The following is a 25431-nucleotide window of genomic DNA, read 5'->3' as shown; positions in this document are numbered from 1 at the left end:
TTTTTTCCCTCCCCCTTTCGTCCTCGCTGGCAGCCCGTCTCGCCCCCGTTGCCCCACCGTCCGGCGTGCAACGGGTTAAGAATACAGCGTGGCGGGATTACTTTCGGCCCGTGTGTTGCAACGTTCTGCACTGGGAATAGCCAGTGGCCAGGGCTGAATTAACGGCCGCTATCGAGACTATATATCTCTGTTTTGTACCGTCGTCGGGCGAATTCGCCGCTTTTAGGGATGGGATCAAGTTCAATACGTGCGGTCCTCCCCCGAACAACGCGATTTTTCTTCAAAACAAATTTTCGACCAAAAAATTAGGGTCTCTCGGCTTGTTTCTGGCCTCGAGAAAATTGGAAACATAAACTGTATATAATCTATTATCAGCAACGGTATTAAAATAAAAAAAAAACAATATTCCCTGAAAAGACACTAAATAGTTGACGAATAAAGCATAGCAATTTTATATATTTTATTTCTTATTAATAAATTGTATTACAACATACCCATAGTTATATTCATTCAAAATTAAAAACAAATTTTTAAGAAAAATCGACATAGAATAGATGCTGAAAAAAAAATTTCAAATAGTTCTAAAAAAATTATTTTTAGTTACAGGGGTCAATTACAATCATTTTTGGTGAACACATATACCCTCGAAATCCTATCCACTTTCGAGAAAAAAATTCAGTAAGTGGACAAATTTTTCGACGAAAATGAAAAATTTCAAATAGTTCTAAAAAAATTATTTCTAGTTGCAGGGGTCAATTGCAATCATTTTTAGTGAATAGATATACCCCCGAAATCCTACGCACTTTTGAGAAAAAAATTCCACTTCCTGTTTCACCGGAACGAAGGAAATGCAATCGAAGTCGCGAAAAGCTTTAAAAGTACAGAAGGTACGAATTCAGGGTTCGAACATGCTCGTAAGGGGCTTGATCCCATCGCTAGCAGCATTTCGATATTCTTTTCCCTCGCCACGGACCCTTTCCGTCTCCCTCGCGTTCGTGTTTCATTTCGATCCGCACGGTTTTTTCCAATTCCGCGCACTGCCTTCGTTCCCGCCGCTTCCGGGAGCACCTTCTGCCCTTCTTTCGCAGGATTAGTATCGCGTCATAAAAATGGGGAAAATTCAGACAAATATTGCGATCGTGATTCGAACCGTCGAATCGGCTCACGGGTTGCAGTTACGATTTTTCTCGCCACTAGAGTCGTAACGTGTATAGGAATTCTCGTACGGATTTATCTTGCAACGATGCATAAATATTAAAACACTCGATCGAAACGTTGCCAACCTTCGTATAAAAACGTAATCATTTTAGGATCATTAAACTACCATGGATTTAGAGACTGAAATCTACCCTTTGTGACCACTACTGTAAAACTTGGTATAATGTTTTTGTTCGCCATTTTATTTCACTTCAAACGAGGACTCTTACTCCGTATGGAATAGTACCGAATATGGAAATTTATTATGAAACATTACTTACTTCCTTTAGTATTTTATAAGTCAATAAATTTCTAACTTATTCGACAAGCATTTCTCGATATGAATTGTTACTTTCTCTCTAGTTTTCGAAATTCCAAGATTAGAAAGCACCGTATATCGATGCATGTAAGTAACAAGGGGCGTTGTACGATGCTCACGGAACCAATTCATGTAAATTTCAGTGTACGGAAAATACACTCGAACGTGATATCAAGGAAAGTCAACACTCGCGTTAAGGAAAGCAAACATCGAACGGAAGAAGGCGGCTGCTCAGAGGACGCTGGCCCATATGAACACGGAAATACGGTATGTTGGCATATGCATAGCCGAACCACGTGTCGCGTAGACTCTTGTCGGTTTTCCTATACGCGATAGTTGCTCACGCGTGCGCGTATCTTGACGCGATAGGTATTTTTAGGGTGCAGACGGGAGTTCCTTGCCACCCATATATCCGCCTTTTAATTTAACGCGTGTTCCAATTAAGTGGCGTGGGAGACGACAATTAACATGTACGTGTACGACGACCGGCGTCTACGCTTCGAAAATAGTGATCTTGAACCTATATTTGTTCGCAGTCGTTAAGTTTTATGCAGTCTTTGGGGCTCTCCCAATGAGTAATGCACGATTCGCGACAGTATCTTCGGTATCTACAGCATGTTTCAACAGTTTTCTACACCGAGTTCTTACTATTACAATTTACGTTCAATACTGTTGATCATAGCCACCTCTGAACATTACCTTTTTATTTCAAGTATGTTAGGACCTATTTGCCATTCAAAATCTTCGCTGAGCTACCAATCTCTATCACGGATGCAGCAAGTTGCATATTTTCCTTTTTACACAGGGGAATTCAAAGGTCCAAGGATCCCTTCTCCAACCACACCCAACTCGAATTTCTCAGACGTTCCACGCGACTTGTCCGCTTTTCTCGCATTCTGTTTGCGGTTTCCACGTTTTCATCGATCCTGACATGTCCCCGACGCTACCTGATCGCGTCCTGATCCTTCTGTCCAGCCAGACAAAAGGACGTCGAAAGCTCCTTTCGATTTGCGTCACCGACTCGCGCGACAACGGGATCTCTTTTCTCTTCGACGTGGAAAACGCGACCGGGACGGTCCAAATCGCAACTACGGTCTTTAAAATTTTCCTCCAGGTACGAGTCGCACAAAGGACGCTTTAAAGGCGAGTCATTGTGCGACCCACCCCCGTCGAAGTTCGAGCCGGAGTCGAGAGATCAGCTGAACCGAGTCGCGTGGGAGGATCGCGCGACCAAGATTTATAGATCGTCTTTCTCCGTTGGAAATCCCTCGTCGAGGGACTCCTGGGCGAATCTGGGAAACTCGTAGCGTAAACAAGCGATCAAGCACGCTCATAATGATGTTTCCGAAGCGAAGTTTGTATATGTATAGCGCTCCTGAAATATGCAAGGGTGTTGAATACGTTCGTGATGAGGATGAACGAAACAGGAAGCACTTGGAACTTGGCAAGTGTCCTTAACTGTTTCTCGTTTAATGAAAACTTCCAACTCGAAAATGTTATTGTTCGACGAATAAACGACCTCTTCTATTGCTAGAATAAAATGTTGTCCATTATCATCCTAAACTATTCTTACAAAAATTAATAAGTTCATGCTATTACTATCAATTACCTTGACGACGATTTTATTGTTAAAAAAATTTATTATCGTGTTTAAGTTTACTCAAGATCTGGTTCGAAGCGGAATCCACAATGAAAGTTTAAATAAACTCTTTCTACGTGTACTTTATTAAAATAAGTCTCGGTGATTAAAAATCCGGACAATTTCATATTTTCGTGGGTAGAATCGGTCTTGAAGTATTTATAGGCGTTAGGTAAACACGCTGTGTATGAAAGTCGAGGCGCAAATGGGTTAATGAAGTCTCCGATACGGTCGAAATAGAAAATGAAAATGCAGGAAAAGAAGGTAAAGAAAGAAGAAACGTCGTGGTCGGGGCGAGGGTTTGGCCGGCCGGCGAGCATAATCAATATCACCTTTGCAACGGGCCTGACTAATTACCAGCGGAAACGGCGACGGGGTCAAAGGTAAGACTTCCGGGGAGCGACGAGGAAGGCTCGTAGACGATGCAGCGACTGGGGTTCAGGGCAGCGACCCAGTTCTCATATGTATTTATACCAGAGGATGCTATGCCGGCTGCGTGTGGCCATTTTGGAGAGACGAAAGGAGACAGAGGTACCGGCGAGCCAAGGGGAGAGAGAGACACCGGGAAAAGAGAACCGTCTCGTGACGCACGAGACGCGCCACGGGGGCTAATGAATCTGGAAATTTAATTTCGACCGTGCGGGAAAACCGATGTACCCGGTGACAGTTTTGCGCCGAAAGCGTTGGCACGAACCGAACTTGTCACCGTGGGATTATTTAAGGAAGGATCAGAAATACGACGATACCTCGTTAACTGATCGCTGATCGAGTTCAGTTATCGGGGGAATCGTTTTCCACCAGAGATCAACCGTTTCGATAACTCTTTGACGCACGGTTTTATAAATCCTACCTCGAAGTCTATAAACGTTTTGAATATCATTTTATTTGCGATGATTCTATCATAAAATTCTCCCCGAGCGAGGAAATGTTCCGAGACGCCTTTTGCTATCGAAAGGAGGTCCAGTTCCCGGGGACCTTATCCTGTCGCGTAATTCTATTTACGTTTCAATTCCGCAAGGCGTTAACGAGAATTCCGCTTAACGATAAGCAAAGATTTCCCGTATACTCGGCCAGCGGGCAAAGTTCGAAAGCTGTTCGAGCAAAATTAAATGCGGACAGAAGTTCCAGAAACTTGGTTATTAACTATCAGAAGAAGTTGCGCGGCCAGCCGTCGTACCAAGAAGTTCAGGGAACCGAGTAAAAAGTTCAGTCGAGATTTATGACCGATGGCGTATTTATGTCGCTTCTTACATCGTGTAGAAAATTTAATGAAACTCTAAATTATGTGCGATACAACCTTTTTCAGACTTCGGATCGTGCATTGCAACCACGATTGCTGTTAGTAAAGGAGTCTCGTGGAACGATATTTCGAATAACGCCTCAATTGCGGTTTGCAGATTCCGAAAATCGAATTAATCGATGGCGAAAAAAAAAACAGTATTTGTTCACGTGACGTCGATTAGATAATGGAAGGGACTCGTTGGCTACCGCAGCAGGATTTCTGTGGACCTGCAGTCGCGGTTTTACGGTTCCGAATCCCGAGCCGTGTGTCTGCCATATGACAATAACATCTGTGGCCCATGCCAAGGTACGTGTACCTGCGCCGCGTTTACCACGGACCATCTTGCAAGCCCGCCGGTACGAAACGAAATCGAAAGGTGTTCCTCGACCGGAGGACGCGGCGGCGAGAAATGCAGCTGGCAAAATATTTGTATGGAAGGAAACGGTCTCGTTCACGAATTGCGGACCGATGTATCGTTTCCTAATTAATTGCCGGCGACTGGGCCCGTTTCGTTCGCCAGAAACGTTCTCGAATTTCGACCGATCGTACCTGGACAGAACGCAAACAGAAACGATATACATGTACCTCTAACGCCATCGACTTAGGAAGCAACTCCACAGCGAATTTATTTTTATTTTATTACCATCTACAAGAAATTTCACGCTGAAAAAAAATTTATAAATATCTTGTTCTGTAAAGTTAAGTATTTTGTAATATTTTGAATTTGCTGTGTATTTTATACTTTGCCTGTTCGCCATATGTCTTCTTGTGTTTGTTTATTCCATTATAAATAGTGGGATAATTGAACGGAGGTGCGAAAACTTCCTTTCTTTAGGGAAGATGCTTTATTTGAGGAGGAAGAAACGTTTGGAACATCTGTTTTCTTCTTTTTCAACAAGCTAAAATATTTGTTGTACAGTTAGCACAAATACTGAGGACTCTATAAAAAATATAATAAATCAGTGGATGAAACTATAAATTAAGAATAGTTTTAAACTATACATATACTTGACTAGAATGAGTAAGAAAAAAGTGAAAGTATTTATTCCTTTTCCTATTCAATTGAATAATTATTTTTCAAAATACCAATCACTTCGTTAACTATAATATGTTCAACATTTAATTACGTTTTTTATAACGTTATCAAAATAATGAAATTCCATTTTTACCGACTACGTAGCTACACGTGTGATAGATGTCGCCTACGTACAGTCACTCGTACGAACACACGTCGGTAAGAAAGAAAAGTATACATGTTACCAGAAACTAAAAACTAAATATTAATTTCAACCATTTAGCAATGCAAGCGATAACAACGACGATAAAGCATAGTTTATCAAACTGCCTCGATTTCTTTTATTTTATAGCAAAGTTTGAATAACATTAAATTCTGACGCATAGAAATGTTGTAGTTATGCATAGTTCTGCAATCGACACCGATGTTCTGTCAAAAACCGTAAGCGCTGGGCACTCACAGATGACACTCATTAACCCGGTAACAAAAACAAAATACCACGAAAATTACGTAAAAAGTTAGATAATTTGTCGCGGCTGGAAGAATTTTAACGGGCGAAAAGGCTAATGGAAATCACATGGCACGTATCCAGCAACGTAGACGATAGAATTGGAACGTTTCGAACAGCAATGATCGAAACGAAAACTTCCGGCCGATCGGCTCGATTCAAAAACAAAAAGGGGGAAAAAAGAACAGAAACGCCACGGCGATAACGATCGTTTTGCGCAGATTCGACCACTGCGGCAGGAAAATCGAGGGTCGATGACGGGCTAAAGAAAGACGGTCGAATTATTGAAATTAACCATCGAACGTGGGAACGTAACCAGCACCGGGAGCGAGAACCGCCGAGCCGTGGATGCGGCGAACGGAATTGGGGGAAACGATACCACGATTGCCGTTAACATCGATGTACCCGTCGACATAACCTCAAAACCGATTCGACTTGACGAGCGCCGCGGCAGAAAGTCCCGTTTGTTCCGTCGAAAACACGGCCACGTCGAGAAGGTTCTCGTCCCGGACGACGCAATGCCACGAAAAAAGTCAACGAAACTTGCGCAGGAGCTGGCAGGAAAGTCAAGAGCCCTCGCAGTTGACACATGTCAAGCGTGCAGTGCGACTCGAAAAAACGTCGGGACGGCCGACAACACGCAATTACGAATACGGATGTAAAAATCGACACTCACCGCTGTGCCCGGTGTTGCTCGACGACTGGCCCAGGCCCATTATTCTCAAGCCGAGGCGTCGGTAGGCACGAGATAAAACACTCAGTGGTCGCAACGGGTTCACGTCAAAAACCGGACGCATGAGTGCGCGAAAGACCGACACAGTTTTCGAAAAATACTATCACATCGTGTACCCGCAGTGTCGCTACGACAGAGACGGACGGCCGCTCCGAGGCGACGAGGTGATTGGCCCGCGAGCCGGTGCGCATGCGCGACCCGCGGGATTTTGAATACGCTCGCGTTATCTGCCTTCCCACGAACCCGATTTATTCTCTGTCAACACAGTCCACGGGCTACTGTCGTCGGCTGCTCGTTCCCAACAAGGTAACTCACTCAATATTAACCCTTGCACGAGTAAATTTTCTACCAACATAGAGCGTGAGCATCGTTTGGCAGCGTTCGCGAATTTTCATTACGTTCTATCCCATACTTTGATACTTTGTATCGATGAATAATACGAAGATTTTTATTTTGCGTATCGACTTTACACTGTTTCAGCATAAAAAACATTCCAGAGATTTAATGTTCTAGAAATCTCGCTTACGTTAAGAACACGTGATGAGGGACGATAAAGTGTGCTCGTATTATTAATCGAATCATAAATTACATTAAGCGCGGTAAGGATGCGATACCTGAGGGAAGATTAATAATAATGTAACAGTCGCTGAAAATATACCGAGTGGTCACAAGGTTTCCATCTGTTTCAGCGATTGGCAGGGAAATTAAATCGAATTTATTCGTAAAACGATAAAGTGGTATCATCTATTGTATAATTAAGAGTAAAGTTCGACGCGGCGCCAATTAGTACTTCGGGGTTAAGCTATCTGCAGCAATTTTTATTCGTTCACGTAAGTTTTCCACGCTCGTAATTATCCTCTGAGAGACATGAAATTTGATAATAAAATAGATTCGTAAACAGCGCCCCCTCAAAAAACGATCAAAGAAGGAATCCTTGAAATTCATGAAATTTTAAATTGGAAACAATTTCTAAAACATCGTATTCTCTATCATTAGTTTGGCGTCCCATGGTTCGAAGATTATAGCAAGAACGATAGAAATGATGAAAAATAGAGGAATTCACTGGTAGAATGGAACACGAGTATTAAATTTTTATCTGGCTTCAGTCGTTCATGACACAACAACACGAGCTTATCGAACGATCCGATAGATAGGAACATTAAGAATTATCCTGTACTAAAAATCAACTTACGCACCCAAACAAATTGCCAGCCGTCTACAGCCGCGCTCGACGAACGACGACACGCAAAAGCACACATCGGTCCCGTTTCCCAAGCACGACACCATCGAAATCCCAAAACGAACGCACGCCGTTTCGTGGAAAAACGGACACGCGTTCGCGAAGTTCCCACGCGACTACGCGTTCTAGGTGCCCGCAACTGCGCCCACAATTCGCGTGCACCGCGCTCCCATTATTTTACCGTCCACAGCGCGGAAATCACGCGATTGCGAACCGTTCCAGCCCCAGGTTGCACACCCGGTTGGATCCCGAGCAGACCAGGCCAGAGGAAGACTGAACCGAGGCTACGACGTCGCGGTTAGGCGTTCCTCGACGGTTCCGTCGCGGAGGATCATCGATCAGCGGCCCCCTGATCCTCGGGAAGAGACGACGAATCAACGACGGTGGTATCATCGCCTTGGTAACCGGTTTGGCAAAACACTACGTCGTCGACGGAGCGTCGTCGGGGAACAACCGTAGCTTCTGTATGGATTTGTCGCTGGTGACGGATGACACGGTTCGATCCGAGTCCCCGAGGACGCCGATCGTTTCAGTCGGCATCGTTTTTCCCCGTCTGACATGAACCCGCTGGAGGAACTCGACTCAGAGCCCCGGGCGTTCGACAGCTGACGGCAGCCAGACGATCGTTTGCATCCTGGGAAAAGCGAGCGCGGATAAGGGAAAAGATGGATGTCAGGTTCGCCTGGATCGTCTCTTACGGGCTGATCGTGCTTCTCGTCGTTTCGCAAGGTCAGTTACTCGGGGGATGATCTAAACGATTCTTTTTCGTACGTTCAAAGAATATGTGGAGCACGATTGTTTAAAAGAATTTTTCGTATCTCAGATTTGGAGGAAGATATTTTTCTCATTGGAACTGTATGCTTTTCTTGTGTGTTAGGAATCAATATTTCTGGGGGTATCGCTCACATTTTTTATGAGTCGAATTTCAACCCTTGTCTGATCTTCGCAAAATTGTAATTAGTCAAAGTATACTATTGGAAAGCAAACACATTCTTGTGTAATTGTCTTTATTTTATGCAATTGACGCTCTATACTTTTTGGGGGGTAGCTGAATACTTATTTAAAACCTGTAATTATATCAAGCACACATGCGTTGTATTTAATGTAAAAAAATATATTTTTCTAGAGAGAGAGATACAATTATAATATCGGTTTCAATTCTTGACACTCGACATAGAATACGAAAAACGCGTCCCGTGAAGATACGTTAATAATTTCACAATTTCGCGAAGAATTAAGAACCGTATCGAAATCAATATAAGATTGTACATACACAGAAAATACACCGAAAAATGACAGTTATAGAACCGATATTATAAGACCCGTAGCCGAAATCGATATGGGCTAGAACCGATATATCCGTAACTGTTGAAACATTTTTTCGGTTCCCATAACCGTTTTAATTCGGGACCAATAAATATAACAGTTCGAAACGGTTATTTTCGGAACCGTTTCAACCACTGATTGGATATTGCTTAAAGGTACTACCCCCCACCCCTCACTAAAATTTGTATTGCATATTTTATCGAACTTCTGGTTTTTTAATCGTTTCTGCGAGGAATAGATGAAAATTTCGAACGACGAGTAAAGGCTGAGCAAAAGTATCAGAATCGTATAATGTCTGAAAATAAACAAATGAACATTTAAGAGTTTAATGGAAGAAACGTCGGGAATTATCGATTGTTGCTTATTATTCGAATGAAATTTGTCACGTCGCCGCGACACAGTGATCGTCGTAGTCCCGATCGTAACTTATCTCCTTGTTCTTTTCGTTCTTTCGTATCAGGCTGGGCCATTGACTGTTTCAAGTGCGTGTCGATCGACGGCGACAATAAGCCCTGCGACGACCCGTTTCACAATAATGGAAGCCTGGCTTTCTTGGAGTCGCCGTGCATGGGCGGTCGCAAAGGCCGCGACGGTCTCTTCCCGGCGACCGCGTGCATCAAAATAGCGGGCATATACGGTAAAAAAGTTCCTCCTTTTGTGATTTTGCGAGTGGCTCCTTAACCCCTTTCGGCGCTGCGTGTTCCCTGAATACACTATGGTTCGCTATGCGAGCGCACAATAAGCTTCGTGTCGAAGATCTTAGCACCGAAAGGGTTGGGTAAACCGCTCGAAATAATTAGGCACTGCTCCCGCGACGTTTAATACGACTATTGGTACTATTCTGACAACGTGTAACAAATAAGAACGGATATGCCTCGCAGAGGAGAATTAAATATATAATACAACGGTATATTTTTGAACCTTTTTCTATGCAATAATCAGAATTTAAATTTATTTACACGAACGAGTACTCTAAACATTATAGAATATAATGTAAAATGAATGATATATATTTTTTTTTTAATTTCGTAATGTTTAGAGATCAATAATAAGTCATATTTATAGTTGATTTAGAATTTTTGATGCGTATGAACATGACCAAAAAATGAGAAATTTAGAAAATCGATGTTGAATGATAACTTCGAATAGGATAATTGTGAGAATGGATAAATTCATTTGTGATTAATGTGTGATCGATTAGACGAGTCTGGAATCTCTTTGACGGTGAGAAGCTGTGCGTTGGACAGCGGGACTTTGACGACCGACTCAGAAATAATAAGAATGTCGCATTGCGGAGGATTCTACTTCGACGACAAGTGAGTTTCGACGGAAGACGTACTCGATTCATTTTCTTACGATCGTTAACGAATATTATAAAAATCACGCAACCGGAGAAACCGAACTGAAAATATAGAATAATATTTCTTCGTTCGAAATTACCGAATTTTTTTAGTCGTTGCACGCAATTTGTTAATATTGTTTAATTATGATTTACAGATACGTTCGAGGCTGCGTTCAATCCTGCAACGATGCAGACGCTTGCAACGGATCCGCGCGACAAGCAGCTTCGTTCGTGCTTTTGATTCTGTCGCTTTTCGCTGAGCTAGTTTGACGGAGATAATCTACATATCACGTATCGATTAAAATCATAGACAATTATTGTATATATAAAGAAAAAAAACGAAGAAGACAACACGTATAATGGACCATTTCGAATTTGAAAACTCTAACATGACCAATTAGCTGTGGACCAAAAATAAAAGAAAAATAATATCATTAATAAAACGAAGATAGTAATATGAACTATCGAATAATATCCATATCAACATAGAATAATTAATAAAACGTAAGGTTCAAATGTACGGTATGTCTGGTTGCAATGTGTTCGCGCAATTGTTTATCAAATAATCGAAAATAATAAAAAGAATAATATAATAAACTGCAATTCTTTTGAGATTTGAACAACGACAAAATATTAAATACAGAGTTTATTTACGATATTCAACAACCACATAAAATTCTTTAAAACACAGCGAAACCAGACATTTTGTACGATCACTTCTTAAGACACGAAATATTTAGAACTACGAACAGGCTCACTATTTGATACTATTAGACAGTTAAAGAAATAGCAACGACAAGAACTGCCATCTTGATTACGAATACGTATACGTTACAAACATAATCATCGACATTTTATTATCGCCCCCATGCATCGTTTCCCTTATATTAAAGTATCATAACGATAGAACACGGTACATATTACCGATCTTAGGTATCGCTTTCCAAGAGCGAAATATACATTAACGAAAATGTCGCAGACTGTATACCGAATCGAATAAATGAAATTTTAAGTTTAAATCTCGTTCGTTATTTAAAGTTGCAATTTCCTATTAAATTTTAAATAAAACACACCCCGAACCCGGTTAACGGCCTTCTACGCGGAGTAACGAGAAAAAATCGATTTATGCAAAAAGAAACGCTCCATTAAAAAAAAGTATGCAAGTGCCATATTGCACCCGCACGGTTCTACTCGAGAGACAAGTTTCATCGCGGGAAGGTGGTCCTCATTAAGCTATACAACTGTGTTTCGCCTACAAACTTCCCGTACCTTCGTCTAGTAGAGTCACGTTCCAGTTTCGGAGACCATCTCGAAATAGACGTGCAATTCAGCGACAACTTCGCGTTTTGTTTTAAGTATAAAGGCTGATACTAATAAAAATGAGAAAAACACAAGAACAAAGATCCAAAATCACAGTCGACCTCGATGCTGAGCAACGGTTGGGTCGTTGGGGCTCTGGCGCGAGATTCGTTCGCGGCTACGGTGTAAAATATTGGGAAGAAATTGAAGAGGAAGCTATGCAAAAGAGGCTGGGGTTTGGCCAGATGCTTCAATCATGAAAAATCACGAGTCGAACGTCTCGGAACGGTTCGTCGATTTCTTTTCGCGAGTCGTCTGCTGGCTGTGGGAAACCCTCGACAAGTTATTGGACATCTTTCTCGATTTCCTGGCGAGGTTAATCGAGCTTACACTAGCGGTGATGAACCTGATTTTCCAGGTGATCTGCTACCTACGGGACCTCTGCATCGAGGCCATGCAAACGTTCGCTAACGTCTTCCGGGGAATCGTTAACGTCGTTTCGAACATCACCCGCGAAGAGGTCGAGGAATTCGCGACCGCGTGTATCGTCGTTCTCCTTTGGATAGGAGCCATCAAGATCGTCAGGAATTTGTTCAAACGAGTAGGGAACCTTCCATAATTCTATACGAGGCGTTAGGCTATATTTTTATATTTCTTTTCCACGCTGGAGAAACCTCGAACGAAGCTCTTCGAACGCCATTTAATTTCGTTTAACCATTAATCGAAGTTAATTGAAAAACTTTAGCGTTTACTTCTACTCGGGCTGAAATTGAATTTTTTAAATCACTTTTGCGTTTCATTAAAATTACGATCGAACCGGACAAACAGCACGCTTTGATTTTTAGAGGCAAGACGTACAACGAAATGACGTGGGTTTAAAAGCTTTCGTGATGTGCTGAAAAAAAAATAACGTTTTGTTCCTGCGCACAATGGAAGACCGCGGCACAAAAACCAGGTAATCACAACATTCACGAATCTTAATTAATATTCCGACTGTGTCTCTTTTCTAAAATTAGCAACTCGTTGCACAAATGAATTTGAATTGTTTTTAACTTAAGCGTGTTATCTGGTTTTTGCCCCGACAGAGAAAGAATTCAATTTCCGTTCGTTTTTGTATAAATAATCACATTTTAGGTATTATTATTAGTTTAAACGTACCGTCACACTTTAAGTTGCGTTCTTGTACGATCCAGTCTTGTTCGTTCATCTCCAATTTTTACCACTTCACTTTAACCGTCTGCTCTCAGCAGCGATAATTTGAACACTAACAGAAAAATCATTCGCTCGACAGTTTTAATGTCACGCCAATATCTTTCAGAGCCCTGGAATCAACATGTTCCGTCTCTTTGGCCAACGACGCGCGGCGAACGTAAATAATAACAATAATCTAGCAGCTGCGAAACTCGGACAGTGTGTTTGTCCCGTAAGAAAAAGGACAAAGAGGAGGAATAATCGGCGTAACGTGAAACGTCGTCCACAGGCCGATCTCACGGAAGAAGAATAGATGTGCTAAAATAAAATAGAAGACGAGGATGTGAGAAAAAACAAATTGAACACATTAATTTTTCACGCGAACATAAAATACACAATACAGGATAGACAACAGTCGCCTAAAAACCCATATCAAAACTATCGATAAACCAGTAAAATTGCATTTCTTCATCGACAAGCTCTAAAAAAAAAAAACTCTTTTATTCCGCAGATTTAGCGATCGAGACATTTAGAAAACGAGAATGATCGGGCATGTAACTCGTAAGAAATCCGTGGAAAATAAACTGCTATATTTTCTTATAAATATTATACTTTACATTTAACTTTATTACACATTCTTTTTATAAAAATTGGTACAAGGCTCTGACGAAAATAATGCCAGAATTTTCGGTTTATCTATTTACAAAAATGTTCATTAGTCGTAACAACGTGTAAACTCGTATATCAAATACAATTACACCTTTTTTTAACTTCCATTCTATTATGTACACAATTAAATAGAAATTGTTAACGGGCATCAATCTGTAAAAGGGAGGCGTTGAAATCTTTGCTTGCCAAAATAGAGAATATATTTTCTAGGTCGCACGAAATATATTAAATATAATTGGCCTTCTCTTTTACACGTTGAAATGCGAAGTCTTATAGTTCCGTTCGCGCGGTAATCGCACTTGCGCGTTGAAATTATAAATAAGTTCTTTGAAACCCACTTTTTTAATAAAATTAGATAATACTTTGTTTATGTTAATTTGTATTCTAACGCGTTTAAAGGTACTAAAATGTGAATCGTTTTTTTTTATATTTGCTCAGTCATTTACTACGGTAATAACCAGTTTATGTTCAGGCCACGAAAATGTCTTTGGCAATTGAACCTGTAGAATGTTTAAAAATCAACAGTAGTATAACCTATAAAATTTTTTAATCGTAAAAGTAGTATAACCTATAAAATCACTTTCAATATTATTTACCTGATTCGTCGAATTCAAAATTTGAAACTCTTGGGCCATTTTCTCAGACAAATCTTCTGGAAGTAACACTTGCAGCCATGGTCCTTGAACTACATATGGTTTTTCCCTAGAAACTAGAGTACCGGTAACTGATGGTGCAACTATAGTAACAGCTGTATTGGACAATATAGATTTGAACGTGAAATGCCTCCCATGCATAACACGGCCCCTGCAAAATCGGTCGTATTTTTATTGTTCGACTAGCAATCTATTATACAATAGTAATATATTACAAGGATATATACTTTATTGCTAATGGTAATAAAGATCCAGCTTCAAGATTAAACGTTAAATGAAGTCCTGGTAAGATTTTAATAAAACTTTCATGCGATAAATTTAGCTCTAATTCACAAGGAGATAATCTTTCTGACTTTATAACTGGTTTAATATCCTCGTCTTCTTCGTCCGATTCGTTTCTTTTGTCCCTGTATTTTTCTGTACTCCTATCATTGTTCACCTGAACCCACCTACAAAATAATTCATAAATATAATGTCTATTCCGAGGATCAGTTAAATTTACCACAGACCTAATCTAAGATACAAACCAACACTTTGCAGATACACCGCTCAAGTTAGAACCTTCTTTTTCTATCCCGGTTTGTATTTTTTCTGCTATGGAGGGGTCATCCTCCATAATAGAATGCATCCGTCTCATATTTGTTACCAGCCATGGTCCACAACCACGGCTGGTCTTTAATAAACTTACAAGACCTAAACCGTTCCAATGCTGTGCAGCTTGTAATTCTTCAGAAGTGACTCCTACAATTTGAACAAATGAAACCTGTAACATTACGCATCAACAGTCAGAAACATAATATTCAGCATACATGTAATCTCATCGTAAATTAAAATCAAATTACTCTGAATAATATTAAATACAGTAGTCAACTTACATCCCCATGAGGTGTACATATAGATGTTGGTAATTGCGGATCCTTGCCCATTAAAATTTGCGTGATACGACCATTTCCATTATCCAATGGAGCATGCCACGATACATGATCACCAGGCAACAACATGTTCCCAGAATTAAAAACGTATTTTGCTAATTGCTGCATTACGTTCGCAGGCCATGTAGGAGGGCTCATCTCATTTCTTTCTCTAACTAATCTGAAGGTCAACTCAAATCCAAAACCACTTGGACGACCAGGACCGCTTTTTGGATGTATCCTTCCATCTCCGTGCAAATCCGACAAACCCAAACTTTAATCAAGAAATATTACTGTTGTTCAATACCCGAAGCAATACGGAAATAGCTAAAGCAAAAGTGTGCAGAACTTATGGACCTTGAACAACGTGGAATTGGCGGGACAAATATAATTCTAGACTTGATCCAGGAAAAATAGAATAGGTTTAGTCAATGGCGGGACATATTTAGATAGAACAGACGGAAAAGGGGAAGTCCCGCGAGTCTATTTCCGACGCCGTCGCATTTTAAACAGCTTTATCTTCCTGTACCCTACACTTTCTATATATAGAGAAAGAGGGAACTATTGGAACAGCTGCTGCAGACTGAAGAAGGAAGGGTCACGTATCAAGAAGAAAAAAAAAAAGGAACACCCTTTCGCGGCAGACCATTCGTCATTCGGCGCCTAAGTTTTAATAAGGAATTCCTGAAACGAGGATTCATTTGTCTTTCGGCAAACATGAGTCAGCGCGACGACCTACGAATGTTTCGGTAAGAATAAAACTCTCTTCATAAATCACGCGTATTAAAAATTATTCCAATAATGAAAATGAGAACTTTTCTTTATTCAAGCATAGATTATAAATCGTAACGTTTAAAATGTTTCTTCTTGTTTTATCATATTATAGTTGTATGATAAATGAAATTTCTTAATGACAGAAATGGGCACGGTATGCACGTGTCATCAAGAGTGTGTCGGAAAAATAACACACACCGCATCAAAGGCAAACTCCAACTGCTCAACAGGGTGACACTAACGAATACCCGACTTCCCGTTTTTTTTTTACGTTCGGATTCTTCCCTGTTTTTTATGGAAGAAAAGAAAGGGGAAAAACATGACCCATCTTTCTTGAACGAACGACACACGACAAGGAACGTCGTTTCGAGAAATGAACACGACACAAAGGAAATTGCGAATTATTTAACGAGAATTCGTATTATTACATTAAAATTTAAATATAAAATGAATTACGCGTCATTTTGCACAATACGAAATAAATAGTATTCGTTTCGAATTTATTTATAAACGAATATTTCATGGAATAGTGAAATAAAAACAAAATAGGTGAATGAATAAATTTTAATTATGAAAAATTAACAATGGAACTTACCTGATGTAATGCCAATGTGGCGGTATGCCCAATTCGGGGCAGCCAGGATTTTCGTACATGCTTATGTAGTCGAGAGGATCGGGACCCCCCAACCTAGGCAAAAGGTGCACAGAAAATCTCTGTTATTCGGTTTTACATCCGGTTAAACGTATGTTCGACTAAGGGTGACTAAATATAAGCCGGCTTCCCTGCCTGTGGAAGGAGTTTTGTACTAAAACGCGGTACGAACTACCTTTCTAAGTATTTGCAGTTTCTTCGATTTTACATAGATCGAAAAAGTACGGAAATCAACGGGAAAAAAAACAGAATTAACAACATGTGTCATTACGATGCACTTTAACGAATAATTCAATTTCAGGATACACGTGTTTCATGGCATTCGAAATTTCGTAAATAAAAAATATATGAATATATGAACAATGGAATAATTTATACACCCCACTTACGTCGAAACAATACTTTCATTTATAAATGGAACTACGCAAATTTAAATATTTTAAGTAGACAGAAAAATTACGAAAAGAAAAGAAAACTTCGTAAATTCGTTTTTACCCCAAAAATTGCGAAAATTAAACAATTTTAGTAAGTAGTCTAAATGAAAAATACACAAAACTCGATGATTGTTTTTTTAATTTTAAGAAATACAAAAAACGACTGTGTCTTCAATTTATTATGATGCAAGAAAAATATATGCACGTACTACGTCGTCAACAGTGTTGATAGAAATGTAATACAATTGTCGATTGTCTAGCAACGTGATACGAATGTCAATCGTGGAATTCCATTGGGATCTAATGTATTTCAATGATTGAAAATCGCTTTTCGTCGTCGCGTTAAACGGGTAATAGACAGAATTCTTACCAGTACTTCACGACAGCGGTGACTGTGAGCGGATTACTTTGGTCGGGATATATCTCTTTACAAAGGCTGTGCAGAGCGTCAAGGCCCAGGGCCTGAGCCGTCGGCGGCTGGGTCGGTTGTCCCGGTGGAAAACTTCGACAAAATTCTTCCCTTTCTCGCATATTTCCGTACATATGTACAGATTTTCACCCACGAATCGTACCGCTCCAAAGATATTACGCGTACGCGACGCACAATCGCTTTGTTTACGGTCGCACAACCACTACTTCGCACCTTCCACCGAGCACGGAAAAACACGTCCCCGATCCACGACAAAACTAAATTTCTTTGGGAGCGGACGACCGAATGATTCCGAAATCACAGCGCGTCGAGGGAAGGAGAGTAAATGCTTCGTGACTGGATCATTCCGCACGAAGCGTGCTACTATTGGCTCGTTCCCCCGACGACAACGACTGGCGCCACGCGTGGGAAAATCCTCAAGTTCGGCTACCCCTTCTCCTTCACGATAGTTTCACCACTAAATCAAACTCTAATTTCTTTTTTTCTCTTTGGCAAAATATAAATAATAATTAATAATTAACTTATTTCTCCTTTCGCATTACGAATCCCCGTGTTCTGAAAATCTCCAACCAATCAGGGAGCTACTTTACGCAAAGCGCATTCTACACTTGCACATAACGCATTGTTGGAAATGCACTTTGTTAACGCGTTTTTTATAACCTCTGTTGTATAGTTGTGGATTTAAACATGTCAAACTCAGCAAGATGAGGTTACGATATTCGGTTTTGGTTCTCATTTGCTTTTTGTGGGATTTGCAAATAAGTTCGGGGATCGCGCCAACGAACAAAACCACGGATTTTCAACAGGAGTACAGACCCGAGGGTCCGTTGGTACTGTGCAAATTTCTGTAAGTAGTCAAGTAATCTGTTTGACGTTTCGTGTCAGACATTTGTTTACCTTTAACGATTATTATTTTTGGTTAAATAATTTATCGCAGGCCGAAAGAATTTATAGAATGCCTAGAGCCGTTCGATCATAAAGGTAATAAAACTGCCAAAGACGAAACTGGATATGGTTGTGTAAAGGTAGTATTGCATTCATAAATATACACGTGGAACGTGTAAAAATATATATCGAGTACCGACTTTTTAGTCGTTTTCTGTTTAGTTTGGAGGTTCCTGGTATGAAAAAGTTGAAAAGACCAAAGTATCCTGTACAGTATTACCAGATATAGAATGTTATGGACCCAGAACATTTGATCGCAAAGGAGTTCCCTGCATAAAGTACAGTGATCATTATTTTGTTAGTACTTTACTATACAGTATATTGTTAGGTTTCCTAGGTATGGATCGGTTTTGTTTAGGGCAAGCAGGTACTGCAGTAGGTAAATTGTTCACATTAGGTGGAATAGGAGTATGGTGGGTGGTTGATGTAATATTATTGGTAACAGATTCTTTGCAACCTGAGGATGGTAGCAATTGGAATCCCTACGTATAGTAAACCCAATACTAATTTAAAGTATATCTCAGAAATGTGAAAAGACCATATTTGTGTACTTTTTTTATATTAATATTCAATAATTTTGAACCCACAAGAATATCAAAATGTGTTTTTTAAACTGTATTACTTGTATATATCTTAATATGTAAATAAATATTTCTGTTAATAAAAAACTTTATTATTCGGTACTAATAAAGTTGTTTATAGAAAAATTATTTAGAAAGTATAGATATTTTGTTAACTATTTAAGAGTGTTGTAGTATAAATATACAAATATAAATATGTTTATCCTTTATAATTCATAGTCATCCGGATGGTACAATTCACTGAGTAATCTATAAACATATGATGGGGCGTTTCCACCTCTGAAATAAAAATATATCGTTAATGTATAGCAGTAGGTAATACAGTAGTGCCCATTTAAGTGTCCGCGGAGAAGAATTCAACGGAGATACGGAAAGAGAATAAGTCGCTTGGCATCCAAAAATTGGTGAGGATAACCGCGGACATTTAAGTGGACACTACTGTATATATAACAAATAAAACTGTTAATTTCATTAATCTTACGTATTTGTAATAAATAATGTAACCAGTTCTGGTGGTACATAATCAAAAACTGGATTATATACATGAATCCTTTCTAACAAGGGTGCATTGGCACTGTTAATTACACCTTGGAATGGTGAAGCATGTTTATTAAAACCATCCTGTTCGTGTGAACAAAGATAAAGGGAAGAAAGTTTATAAAGTGGCAATAACACCATTACTGGAACAGAGTAATGTTTTGCAGCTTGAGCAACTATATGCGCACCCGAGATCGCTCTTAACCCTCCGTTTGCCATAACTGCGTGTGTGCCAATTATTACTTTATTCACGCGCGACATCATTGCAAAAATCGCTGCATCCGATATTAAAGTCGTTTTAATCTTTGCCTTCGCGAGGTTCACTGCCATTTCATGACCCTATAAACATCAAACCTTACTTAACTACATACATAACAAATAAAATATCTGTTTTATACATACACTTAAAGAAGGTCCACCTTCTGCTACTATAACTTCAAATGCTCTTGTTGCTGCAGCTCTTTTGAAAAATTCTTCTACTAACTTTGATTTACCAAATGTCATTATAATTTCATTAGAATGAATATGCTCTGAAGCTTGTTCTGTAATATTTTCTGCACTGAAAGAATATGTATTTTTGTAATAAATATGCATTGTAGAAATAATTTCTACTGATCATTGTGACTAACCAAGTCTCTAATTCAACCTCAAACTCATTAATATGCTCTATAAGAGCTTCTTTCAAAGAAGGTACACAAACGTTAAAATCAATTTGTTGATCCCCTTCGGCAGTAAGAATTTTATGCAATGATTCTTGTGGATCTGTTTCTTCAGTTTTATTCTGTAATTCTGAAGTATATTCCTCCCTAATTATTTTTAATATCCTTCTTACCATGTTTCCAACGGAGAACTCAAGAGGAATAGCTCCTACTAAATGTTTTCCATTCTCTTTTATTACACTTATGAGATTCCTTTTAAAATAAAAGTATGTAATTAAAATAATGTATCTTTATAGTTTATATTAAAATGATTTACTATTAGTTGACATTACATAGACCTAAGGAAACACGAATGAATCACAACAATGTTATTGCACCTATATAAAAATATTTTTCATGAAGTTCTTGAATTTCGTGATATATCTAAGGCCATAACTGTGCTGACAGATCTGTACTAGACTAATAAAAATAGACATTTTTTCATTCAGTGTTTCTTAGGATTATGTGAAAACACACACACATATTAAAAGAAATGCAATTCGTACTGAGCAGTGGTCCACTCCGTATTATTTATAATTTCTTTTAAAACCGACATAGTAGCCGCCACGATATTGTCTGTACCTGTAATATCACTAAAAACACAAAATATTGTAACACTTCATTTCATTTTCAGGTTAGGCAAACTTATCTTCTCACCCATAATGAATATCGCCTATCAATTTTAATACGCTTTCGTTGATGTCGTTCGTGCCAACCATATTTGTTCAAATTTATCACAGATCTGTTCTTTTTTAAATCTTCTTTATAAAATTGATGAAAAAGATAGAATAATTTAGTTTATCGATATCATTGAGATTGTAGGCGATCGTACTGATCGTAGTAGCAGCTGCTATGAAACCGGAACAATGATTGGTTCTGAACTGTTCGCGTTATCACTTTCCTCTGTTGCGCCGCACGTGTGTTTCGGCTGCGTGACATGTGTATTATACGTTCGATCCTCGATCTTTAAAGTATAACATTGTTATAAACATCGCGGCAAATATTTGATCATTTTCGGATACCAACTTGTCTCTAAATACCAAGGAAATGGCGTTCATTGGAGATGTTGTGAGTACAATGAACTTGTATTAATTCCACAAATTTTTTCGTACGAAAGTGACTCTTAACCTACCGTATATTTTTTCGTTCAATGTTTATCTTAAATTTGATTAAAGTCACGATGAAACAATTTGCTCGAAACATGACACGTCTCGTTTAATACAGATATTGTATTACTAGTTCAAAACATAGTTATATTGTAACTCTACCTTTATAACATATTTACACTTTTGTGTTTAAATGTACTTCTATTTTTTATTTTGATCGAAGCACGTCTATTGACTAAACGTAATTTGTCACAATTTTAAGACTGCAGATCAACTGTTAGCTGGATCTGATGTATTGTCCAGACCTGCAGAAGAATTTGACAATGATGTAAGTTACAGTTTAAAAAAATTGAACAATTGAATTACCTTAAGTAATTACAAATATATTTGCATGTTCTTTTAGCCTTCTGTAGAAGCCATGTGGGCAATGAAAGCAATGGAGCATGCAGAAGTTTATTTTAATGTAAAGATAATTTCAAAATACTTGTTTACATACAAGAACAAGCAAAGATTTAAATATCAAATACTTTTCTATTATAGATTTTATGTTCTGTCGATCCTAAGTTTTTGAAACTCACCCCTCATGATGAACAGATATACAAAACCTTTCGAGATGTATTCCCTGACCTAAAAGTGAATAAAATAAATGAAGATGAATTGAAGTCACCAGAGGGGAAGATAAAGTGGAGACCATTTTGCGAGCAGTTCAAAGGGCTTGTAGAAGATTATAGTTTTGGTACATTGTTGAGAGCAGATTGTGACGGAGATTACTCAGAAGAGAACAGTATACTCACAACTAGAATACAATTTTATGCCATTGAACTTGCCAGGAATAGAGAAGGTTTTAACGACGGTATTAGAAAAAAATACAAGCCAAAGGGAATTACAGAAAAATCGTAGGTTATAAGTATAATATTCTGATATTGCAGTAGTGCCCACTTAAGTGACCACGCTCGGAACCGACCGCGGTCATTTATGTGGGCATGTTTCCTTCTCAGAATTCAACAGAGATAAAGAAAGAGGATAAGTGCGAGTGAGATACAATAGCTGGTACCCGAAACCATATAATACGATGTATGTATCGATAACGACTGGCGTCAAGTTACGCTCGATGTTCGAAACCGTTTGGCTTCTAAGAATTGGTGGGGATAACCGCGGACATTTAAGAGGGCACTACTGTACATGTTAAAAAATACTTGAATAGTATGTAATTTTTCATCTACAATTTTGTACAATCTGAATGTATGAGGTCTTATGAAGTTACACATTTTAATAGAGTGTTATTTATACCGAACAAAGGCAGGAAATAAACAAAGTTAAAGAAAATATATTTATGTACAATTTATTTTCGTATTTTTAAACTAACTAGCGGATTCGATGCGCGTGCTTGATACTTTAATTGTGTAGCAGTGGATCTGGATGTAGCAGCACCTCTGTTAAAATTCTTTTTCTTTTTACCAACGCCGACAAGCCTTTTCAAAGTGGGTGGAATTATATATTCGGGCACGTCCTTCAGGTGTGGTTGTAATTTCACGGTATGAAGTGCTTTGTCTTGTCTTAACGATTGCAAATCTCTCGGATTGTCTTCGAAATAGCTTTTCAATTTCTCACAAGTCAATACCTCTTGTTTTATTTCTTTTAAACGCGCCTCGCGAACGGCTATTCTCGTCACTGCTTTCCAGGCATCTTTTGCTCGATATCTGAAAATAAACTAAGCGTCAGAATCAATTTCGAGCACAACGTTAAAGTTTTACATACCGAAAACCTTCGACTTCTTCTAATTTGAATTGGTATGTTTTAAACAATCTATCGCGATTGTAGCAATGTTTTAATTCTTCCTCGACATTTTCAAGCAGAGGTCTTTCTTTTATTGCTATGAAACTCAGTGCTGTTCCTTGGTTCTTGCCACGTGCAGTACGTCCAGCTCTATGAATATACGAGTTTACATCCGGCGGAAAATCAAAATTGATCACATTAGAAACAAATTGAAAATCTATGCCACGCGCTACACCAGACTCTTTGTCCTTCCTCCGTTTTCCTTTAACTTTTACCGTATGAGGCTGTAATTAATGATACAAATTACAAATTTCGATTAACGTTTACATAATTAATAAATTTGATATTTACTTCTTCCAATGATTTCTCGTCCGATGCTATTATAATGTCATATGTACCCGAATTAAATTGATTGACTGCCCTGCATCTTGAAACTGCTGGTAATTCGGAATTTAAAACACAGGTAGGTATACCAAATTGTTCTAAAAATAACTTTAATTTATAACATCTATCTACTGTATTTACAAAGATAATAGTTTTTCCCCTGTAAAGAAAAAAATTAATAAATTAAATTTTACATTATTGTGAAACCATTATATTAATTTTGATACAATTACAATTACCTAATTAAAGTCAATTTTAATAGAGCATACAAAATAGCAGCCTTATCATTTTCTTCTGCAGCAAGGCTGTAGTGTGATAATTGAGACAGAGGAGCTAATGGAGGTTCCTCTAATTTTAAAATTGCTGGATTATGAAGTACCATTTTTTTAAGAGTCACAACATCTTCTGACAAAGTTGCAGAAGCTAAAGCTGCTTGGTATACGGTTGGCATATAACGCAACAGAGCTTTTATTTCATCCTCATATCCAAATGAAAATACCTATGATATAAAAATAACATTGTTATGTGTAAATTCCACATATTAAATTAAAACCACATACCAAGTCAGCTTCATCGATTATTAATGTTTCAAGGGAATTTTTCAACTTCATGTTATTAGCTTTTAAGTGTTGTAATAATCTGCCTGGAGTACCAACAACAATGTCAGGTTTCTCTGCTAACAATGGTTTCTGTGCACTCAGATCTATTTGTGGACTGACATCAACAACTTTTACTTCTCTGCTGCATTTTATTGTTAAGCTAACTACTACTTCGTGTATCTGTTTGCATAGCTCTTTGCTTGGAGCTACAATCAGACCTTTAATTTCTTGCTTCTGTTGCATTCGTTTTTTCAACAGAATCTTTTGAATCAGTGGTATAGCAAACGCAGCTGTTTTACCAGACCCTGTACGGGCTCTAATTAAAATATCTTTCCCTTCTAACAACAATGGTATTGCTTTCTCTTGTATCAGTGTAGGCTCTAACCAACCTAATTTTGCAACAGCCTAAAATATTGTAATTTGATATAAAGATAAACACTGGATTTCTAACGAATAGACACGTTCACTTTGCAATATAACCTCTACTTTAAAAAGGATATATTTATTCCCATACCTTTAATATTCTATCGTCTAAATCTAACTCGTGGAAATTCATTGGCTTTGTTTCACTTTCATCGTCTACTTCCATTTCGTTCGACGACATATTAAAGATATATCAACGAAACCTAACAGCACGTGTTTATCTGTCAGCTAAGATCGACTTGTGTATTCGAGTACAGCGCCAAAACTACTTCTCGAATACAGCGGTGATTTAAATATTCAATTAACATAATTCGAATGTACGTGAGTATTTGAATACATTGTACACTGATTAATAGATTTCTAAAGAACGCGTAGCATACACGTTTTGCATAAGATATTTATTTATCAGTAGATCAAATTAATTGTAAACTCGTTGACGCGGTTCTTTCCCTCCATCTTGTTCTCTTTCGGGAAGGTATAAATAGAACCGTTGCTGCCGAAAGGGTTCACTCCACTCGGAGCATCCGACGTGGGAGGATGTCCCTAGTGGATCATGGGATCCTATATGTAGATAAGATTAATTTATGGACATTCCTTAGGAGATGATATATACTTTTTAATTAAGAGAATATATTACGAAAAGTTTTGTTAATAGTTTGATATTTTTATTTCCACATTATTTCACGAATTTTTGTAAAAAAAAACGTGACAAAACGATCGATAGTTTCCTATTTCATAGATATATAGTCAAAGAGTAGCAATATGGTG

General features: G+C 38.6%; 8 protein-coding genes across 10 annotated transcripts in view; 4 read left to right on the top strand and 4 right to left on the bottom strand.

Moving 5' to 3' along the window:
* The window catches only part of LOC122405233 (protein neuralized), an 80137-nt gene extending 73148 nt beyond the window's left edge, over positions 1-6989 (bottom strand). The window contains exon 1 of the mRNA XM_043409818.1: positions 6637-6989. Within this exon, the coding sequence (XP_043265753.1) occupies positions 6637-6757 (121 nt within the window). The 5' untranslated portion in view covers positions 6758-6989. The remainder of the gene's footprint in view (positions 1-6636) is intronic.
* A 1592-nt stretch (positions 6990-8581) lies between these two features.
* On the top strand, positions 8582-10929 carry LOC122405234. Its single transcript, XM_043409819.1, has 4 exons — positions 8582-8662; positions 9720-9896; positions 10461-10575; positions 10757-10929. Exons 1-4 carry the CDS (start codon positions 8599-8601, stop codon positions 10869-10871), a joined length of 471 nt encoding a protein of 156 aa, XP_043265754.1. The 5' UTR covers positions 8582-8598; the 3' UTR covers positions 10872-10929.
* A 1227-nt stretch (positions 10930-12156) lies between these two features.
* LOC122405109 lies at positions 12157-15526 on the top strand. The gene is made up of 3 exons (XM_043409621.1): positions 12157-12501; positions 13219-13434; positions 15465-15526. Exons 1-2 carry the CDS (start codon positions 12157-12159, stop codon positions 13402-13404), a joined length of 531 nt encoding a protein of 176 aa, XP_043265556.1. The 3' UTR covers positions 13405-13434; positions 15465-15526.
* On the bottom strand, positions 13774-17878 carry LOC122405205 (suppressor of fused homolog). Its single transcript, XM_043409753.1, has 7 exons — positions 17555-17878; positions 16694-16786; positions 15289-15598; positions 14941-15176; positions 14641-14862; positions 14357-14564; positions 13774-14260 (listed from the first exon to the last, which is right to left on the bottom strand). Exons 1-7 carry the CDS (start codon positions 17725-17727, stop codon positions 14195-14197), a joined length of 1308 nt encoding a protein of 435 aa, XP_043265688.1. The 5' UTR covers positions 17728-17878; the 3' UTR covers positions 13774-14194.
* Positions 17879-18083: 205 nt separating this feature from the next.
* Positions 18084-24914, bottom strand: LOC122394828 (probable ATP-dependent RNA helicase DDX56). 2 transcript variants are annotated; one of them, XM_043391970.1, is made up of 7 exons: positions 24755-24914; positions 24202-24645; positions 23881-24140; positions 23609-23801; positions 23240-23541; positions 22848-23181; positions 18084-18134 (listed from the first exon to the last, which is right to left on the bottom strand). In XM_043391970.1, exons 1-7 carry the CDS (start codon positions 24842-24844, stop codon positions 18084-18086), a joined length of 1674 nt encoding a protein of 557 aa, XP_043247905.1. In that variant the 5' UTR covers positions 24845-24914. The 2 variants fall into 2 exon arrangements, with proteins under 2 accessions (XP_043247905.1, XP_043247906.1); XM_043391971.1 differs by lacking the exon at positions 18084-18134 and having other exon boundaries at positions 22820-23181.
* Positions 18197-19143, top strand: LOC122394830 (TM2 domain-containing protein CG11103). The gene is made up of 3 exons (XM_043391973.1): positions 18197-18461; positions 18552-18639; positions 18722-19143. Exons 1-3 carry the CDS (start codon positions 18319-18321, stop codon positions 19049-19051), a joined length of 561 nt encoding a protein of 186 aa, XP_043247908.1. The 5' UTR covers positions 18197-18318; the 3' UTR covers positions 19052-19143.
* On the bottom strand, positions 19289-21171 carry LOC122394829 (translation initiation factor eIF-2B subunit beta). The gene is made up of 6 exons (XM_043391972.1): positions 21033-21171; positions 20882-20968; positions 20307-20588; positions 20080-20236; positions 19622-20016; positions 19289-19419 (listed from the first exon to the last, which is right to left on the bottom strand). The coding sequence occupies exons 1-6, from the start codon at positions 21092-21094 to the stop codon at positions 19347-19349; spliced, it is 1056 nt and encodes a 351-aa protein (XP_043247907.1). The 5' UTR covers positions 21095-21171; the 3' UTR covers positions 19289-19346.
* LOC122394831 (protein PBDC1) lies at positions 21302-22800 on the top strand. 2 transcript variants are annotated; one of them, XM_043391974.1, is made up of 5 exons: positions 21302-21443; positions 21744-21809; positions 21885-21944; positions 22022-22377; positions 22480-22800. In XM_043391974.1, exons 1-5 carry the CDS (start codon positions 21423-21425, stop codon positions 22493-22495), a joined length of 519 nt encoding a protein of 172 aa, XP_043247909.1. In that variant the 5' UTR covers positions 21302-21422; the 3' UTR covers positions 22496-22800. The 2 variants fall into 2 exon arrangements, with proteins under 2 accessions (XP_043247909.1, XP_043247910.1); XM_043391975.1 differs by lacking the exon at positions 21885-21944 and having other exon boundaries at positions 22480-22609.
* Positions 24915-25431: the final 517 nt, after the last annotated feature.

The sequence above is a fragment of the Colletes gigas genome, unplaced genomic scaffold (assembly GCF_013123115.1).
Source record: "Colletes gigas isolate AHSC1104 unplaced genomic scaffold, ASM1312311v1 Colletes_gigas_Sc00004, whole genome shotgun sequence".
Classification (NCBI taxonomy): Eukaryota; Metazoa; Arthropoda; class Insecta; order Hymenoptera; family Colletidae; genus Colletes; species Colletes gigas.
This window is presented reverse-complemented; position numbering and strand designations above follow the sequence as displayed.

Coding starts and splice junctions, on each gene's coding strand:
- LOC122405234 (XM_043409819.1), top strand. CDS start 8,599: ATGGATGTCAGGTTCGCCTGGATCGTCTCTTACGGGCTGATCGTGCTT. Junction 8,663..9,719: donor GCTTCTCGTCGTTTCGCAAG/GTCAGTTACTCG, acceptor CTTTCGTATCAG/GCTGGGCCATTGACTGTTTC. Junction 10,576..10,756: donor GGATTCTACTTCGACGACAA/GTGAGTTTCGAC, acceptor TATGATTTACAG/ATACGTTCGAGGCTGCGTTC.
- LOC122405109 (XM_043409621.1), top strand. CDS start 12,157: ATGAAAAATCACGAGTCGAACGTCTCGGAACGGTTCGTCGATTTCTTT. Junction 12,502..13,218: donor TCAGGAATTTGTTCAAACGA/GTAGGGAACCTT, acceptor AATATCTTTCAG/AGCCCTGGAATCAACATGTT.
- LOC122405205 (XM_043409753.1), bottom strand. CDS start 17,727: ATGTACGGAAATATGCGAGAAAGGGAAGAATTTTGTCGAAGTTTTCCA. Junction 14,863..14,940: donor GGTGTATCTGCAAAGTGTTG/GTTTGTATCTTA, acceptor ATTATTTTGTAG/GTGGGTTCAGGTGAACAATG. Junction 14,261..14,356: donor TTTTGAATTCGACGAATCAG/GTAAATAATATT, acceptor AACATTCTACAG/GTTCAATTGCCAAAGACATT.
- LOC122394830 (XM_043391973.1), top strand. CDS start 18,319: ATGAGGTTACGATATTCGGTTTTGGTTCTCATTTGCTTTTTGTGGGAT. Junction 18,462..18,551: donor TTGGTACTGTGCAAATTTCT/GTAAGTAGTCAA, acceptor AATTTATCGCAG/GCCGAAAGAATTTATAGAAT. Junction 18,640..18,721: donor CTGGATATGGTTGTGTAAAG/GTAGTATTGCAT, acceptor TTTTCTGTTTAG/TTTGGAGGTTCCTGGTATGA.
- LOC122394829 (XM_043391972.1), bottom strand. CDS start 21,094: ATGGTTGGCACGAACGACATCAACGAAAGCGTATTAAAATTGATAGGC. Junction 20,969..21,032: donor ATAGGCGATATTCATTATGG/GTGAGAAGATAA, acceptor TTGTGTTTTTAG/TGATATTACAGGTACAGACA. Junction 20,017..20,079: donor AAGGTGGACCTTCTTTAAGT/GTATGTATAAAA, acceptor TGATGTTTATAG/GGTCATGAAATGGCAGTGAA.
- LOC122394831 (XM_043391974.1), top strand. CDS start 21,423: ATGGCGTTCATTGGAGATGTT. Junction 21,444..21,743: donor TGGCGTTCATTGGAGATGTT/GTGAGTACAATG, acceptor CACAATTTTAAG/ACTGCAGATCAACTGTTAGC. Junction 21,945..22,021: donor ATGCAGAAGTTTATTTTAAT/GTAAAGATAATT, acceptor TTTCTATTATAG/ATTTTATGTTCTGTCGATCC.
- LOC122394828 (XM_043391970.1), bottom strand. CDS start 24,844: ATGTCGTCGAACGAAATGGAAGTAGACGATGAAAGTGAAACAAAGCCA. Junction 24,646..24,754: donor TAGACGATAGAATATTAAAG/GTATGGGAATAA, acceptor ACAATATTTTAG/GCTGTTGCAAAATTAGGTTG. Junction 23,182..23,239: donor GAAGAAGTCGAAGGTTTTCG/GTATGTAAAACT, acceptor GTTTATTTTCAG/ATATCGAGCAAAAGATGCCT.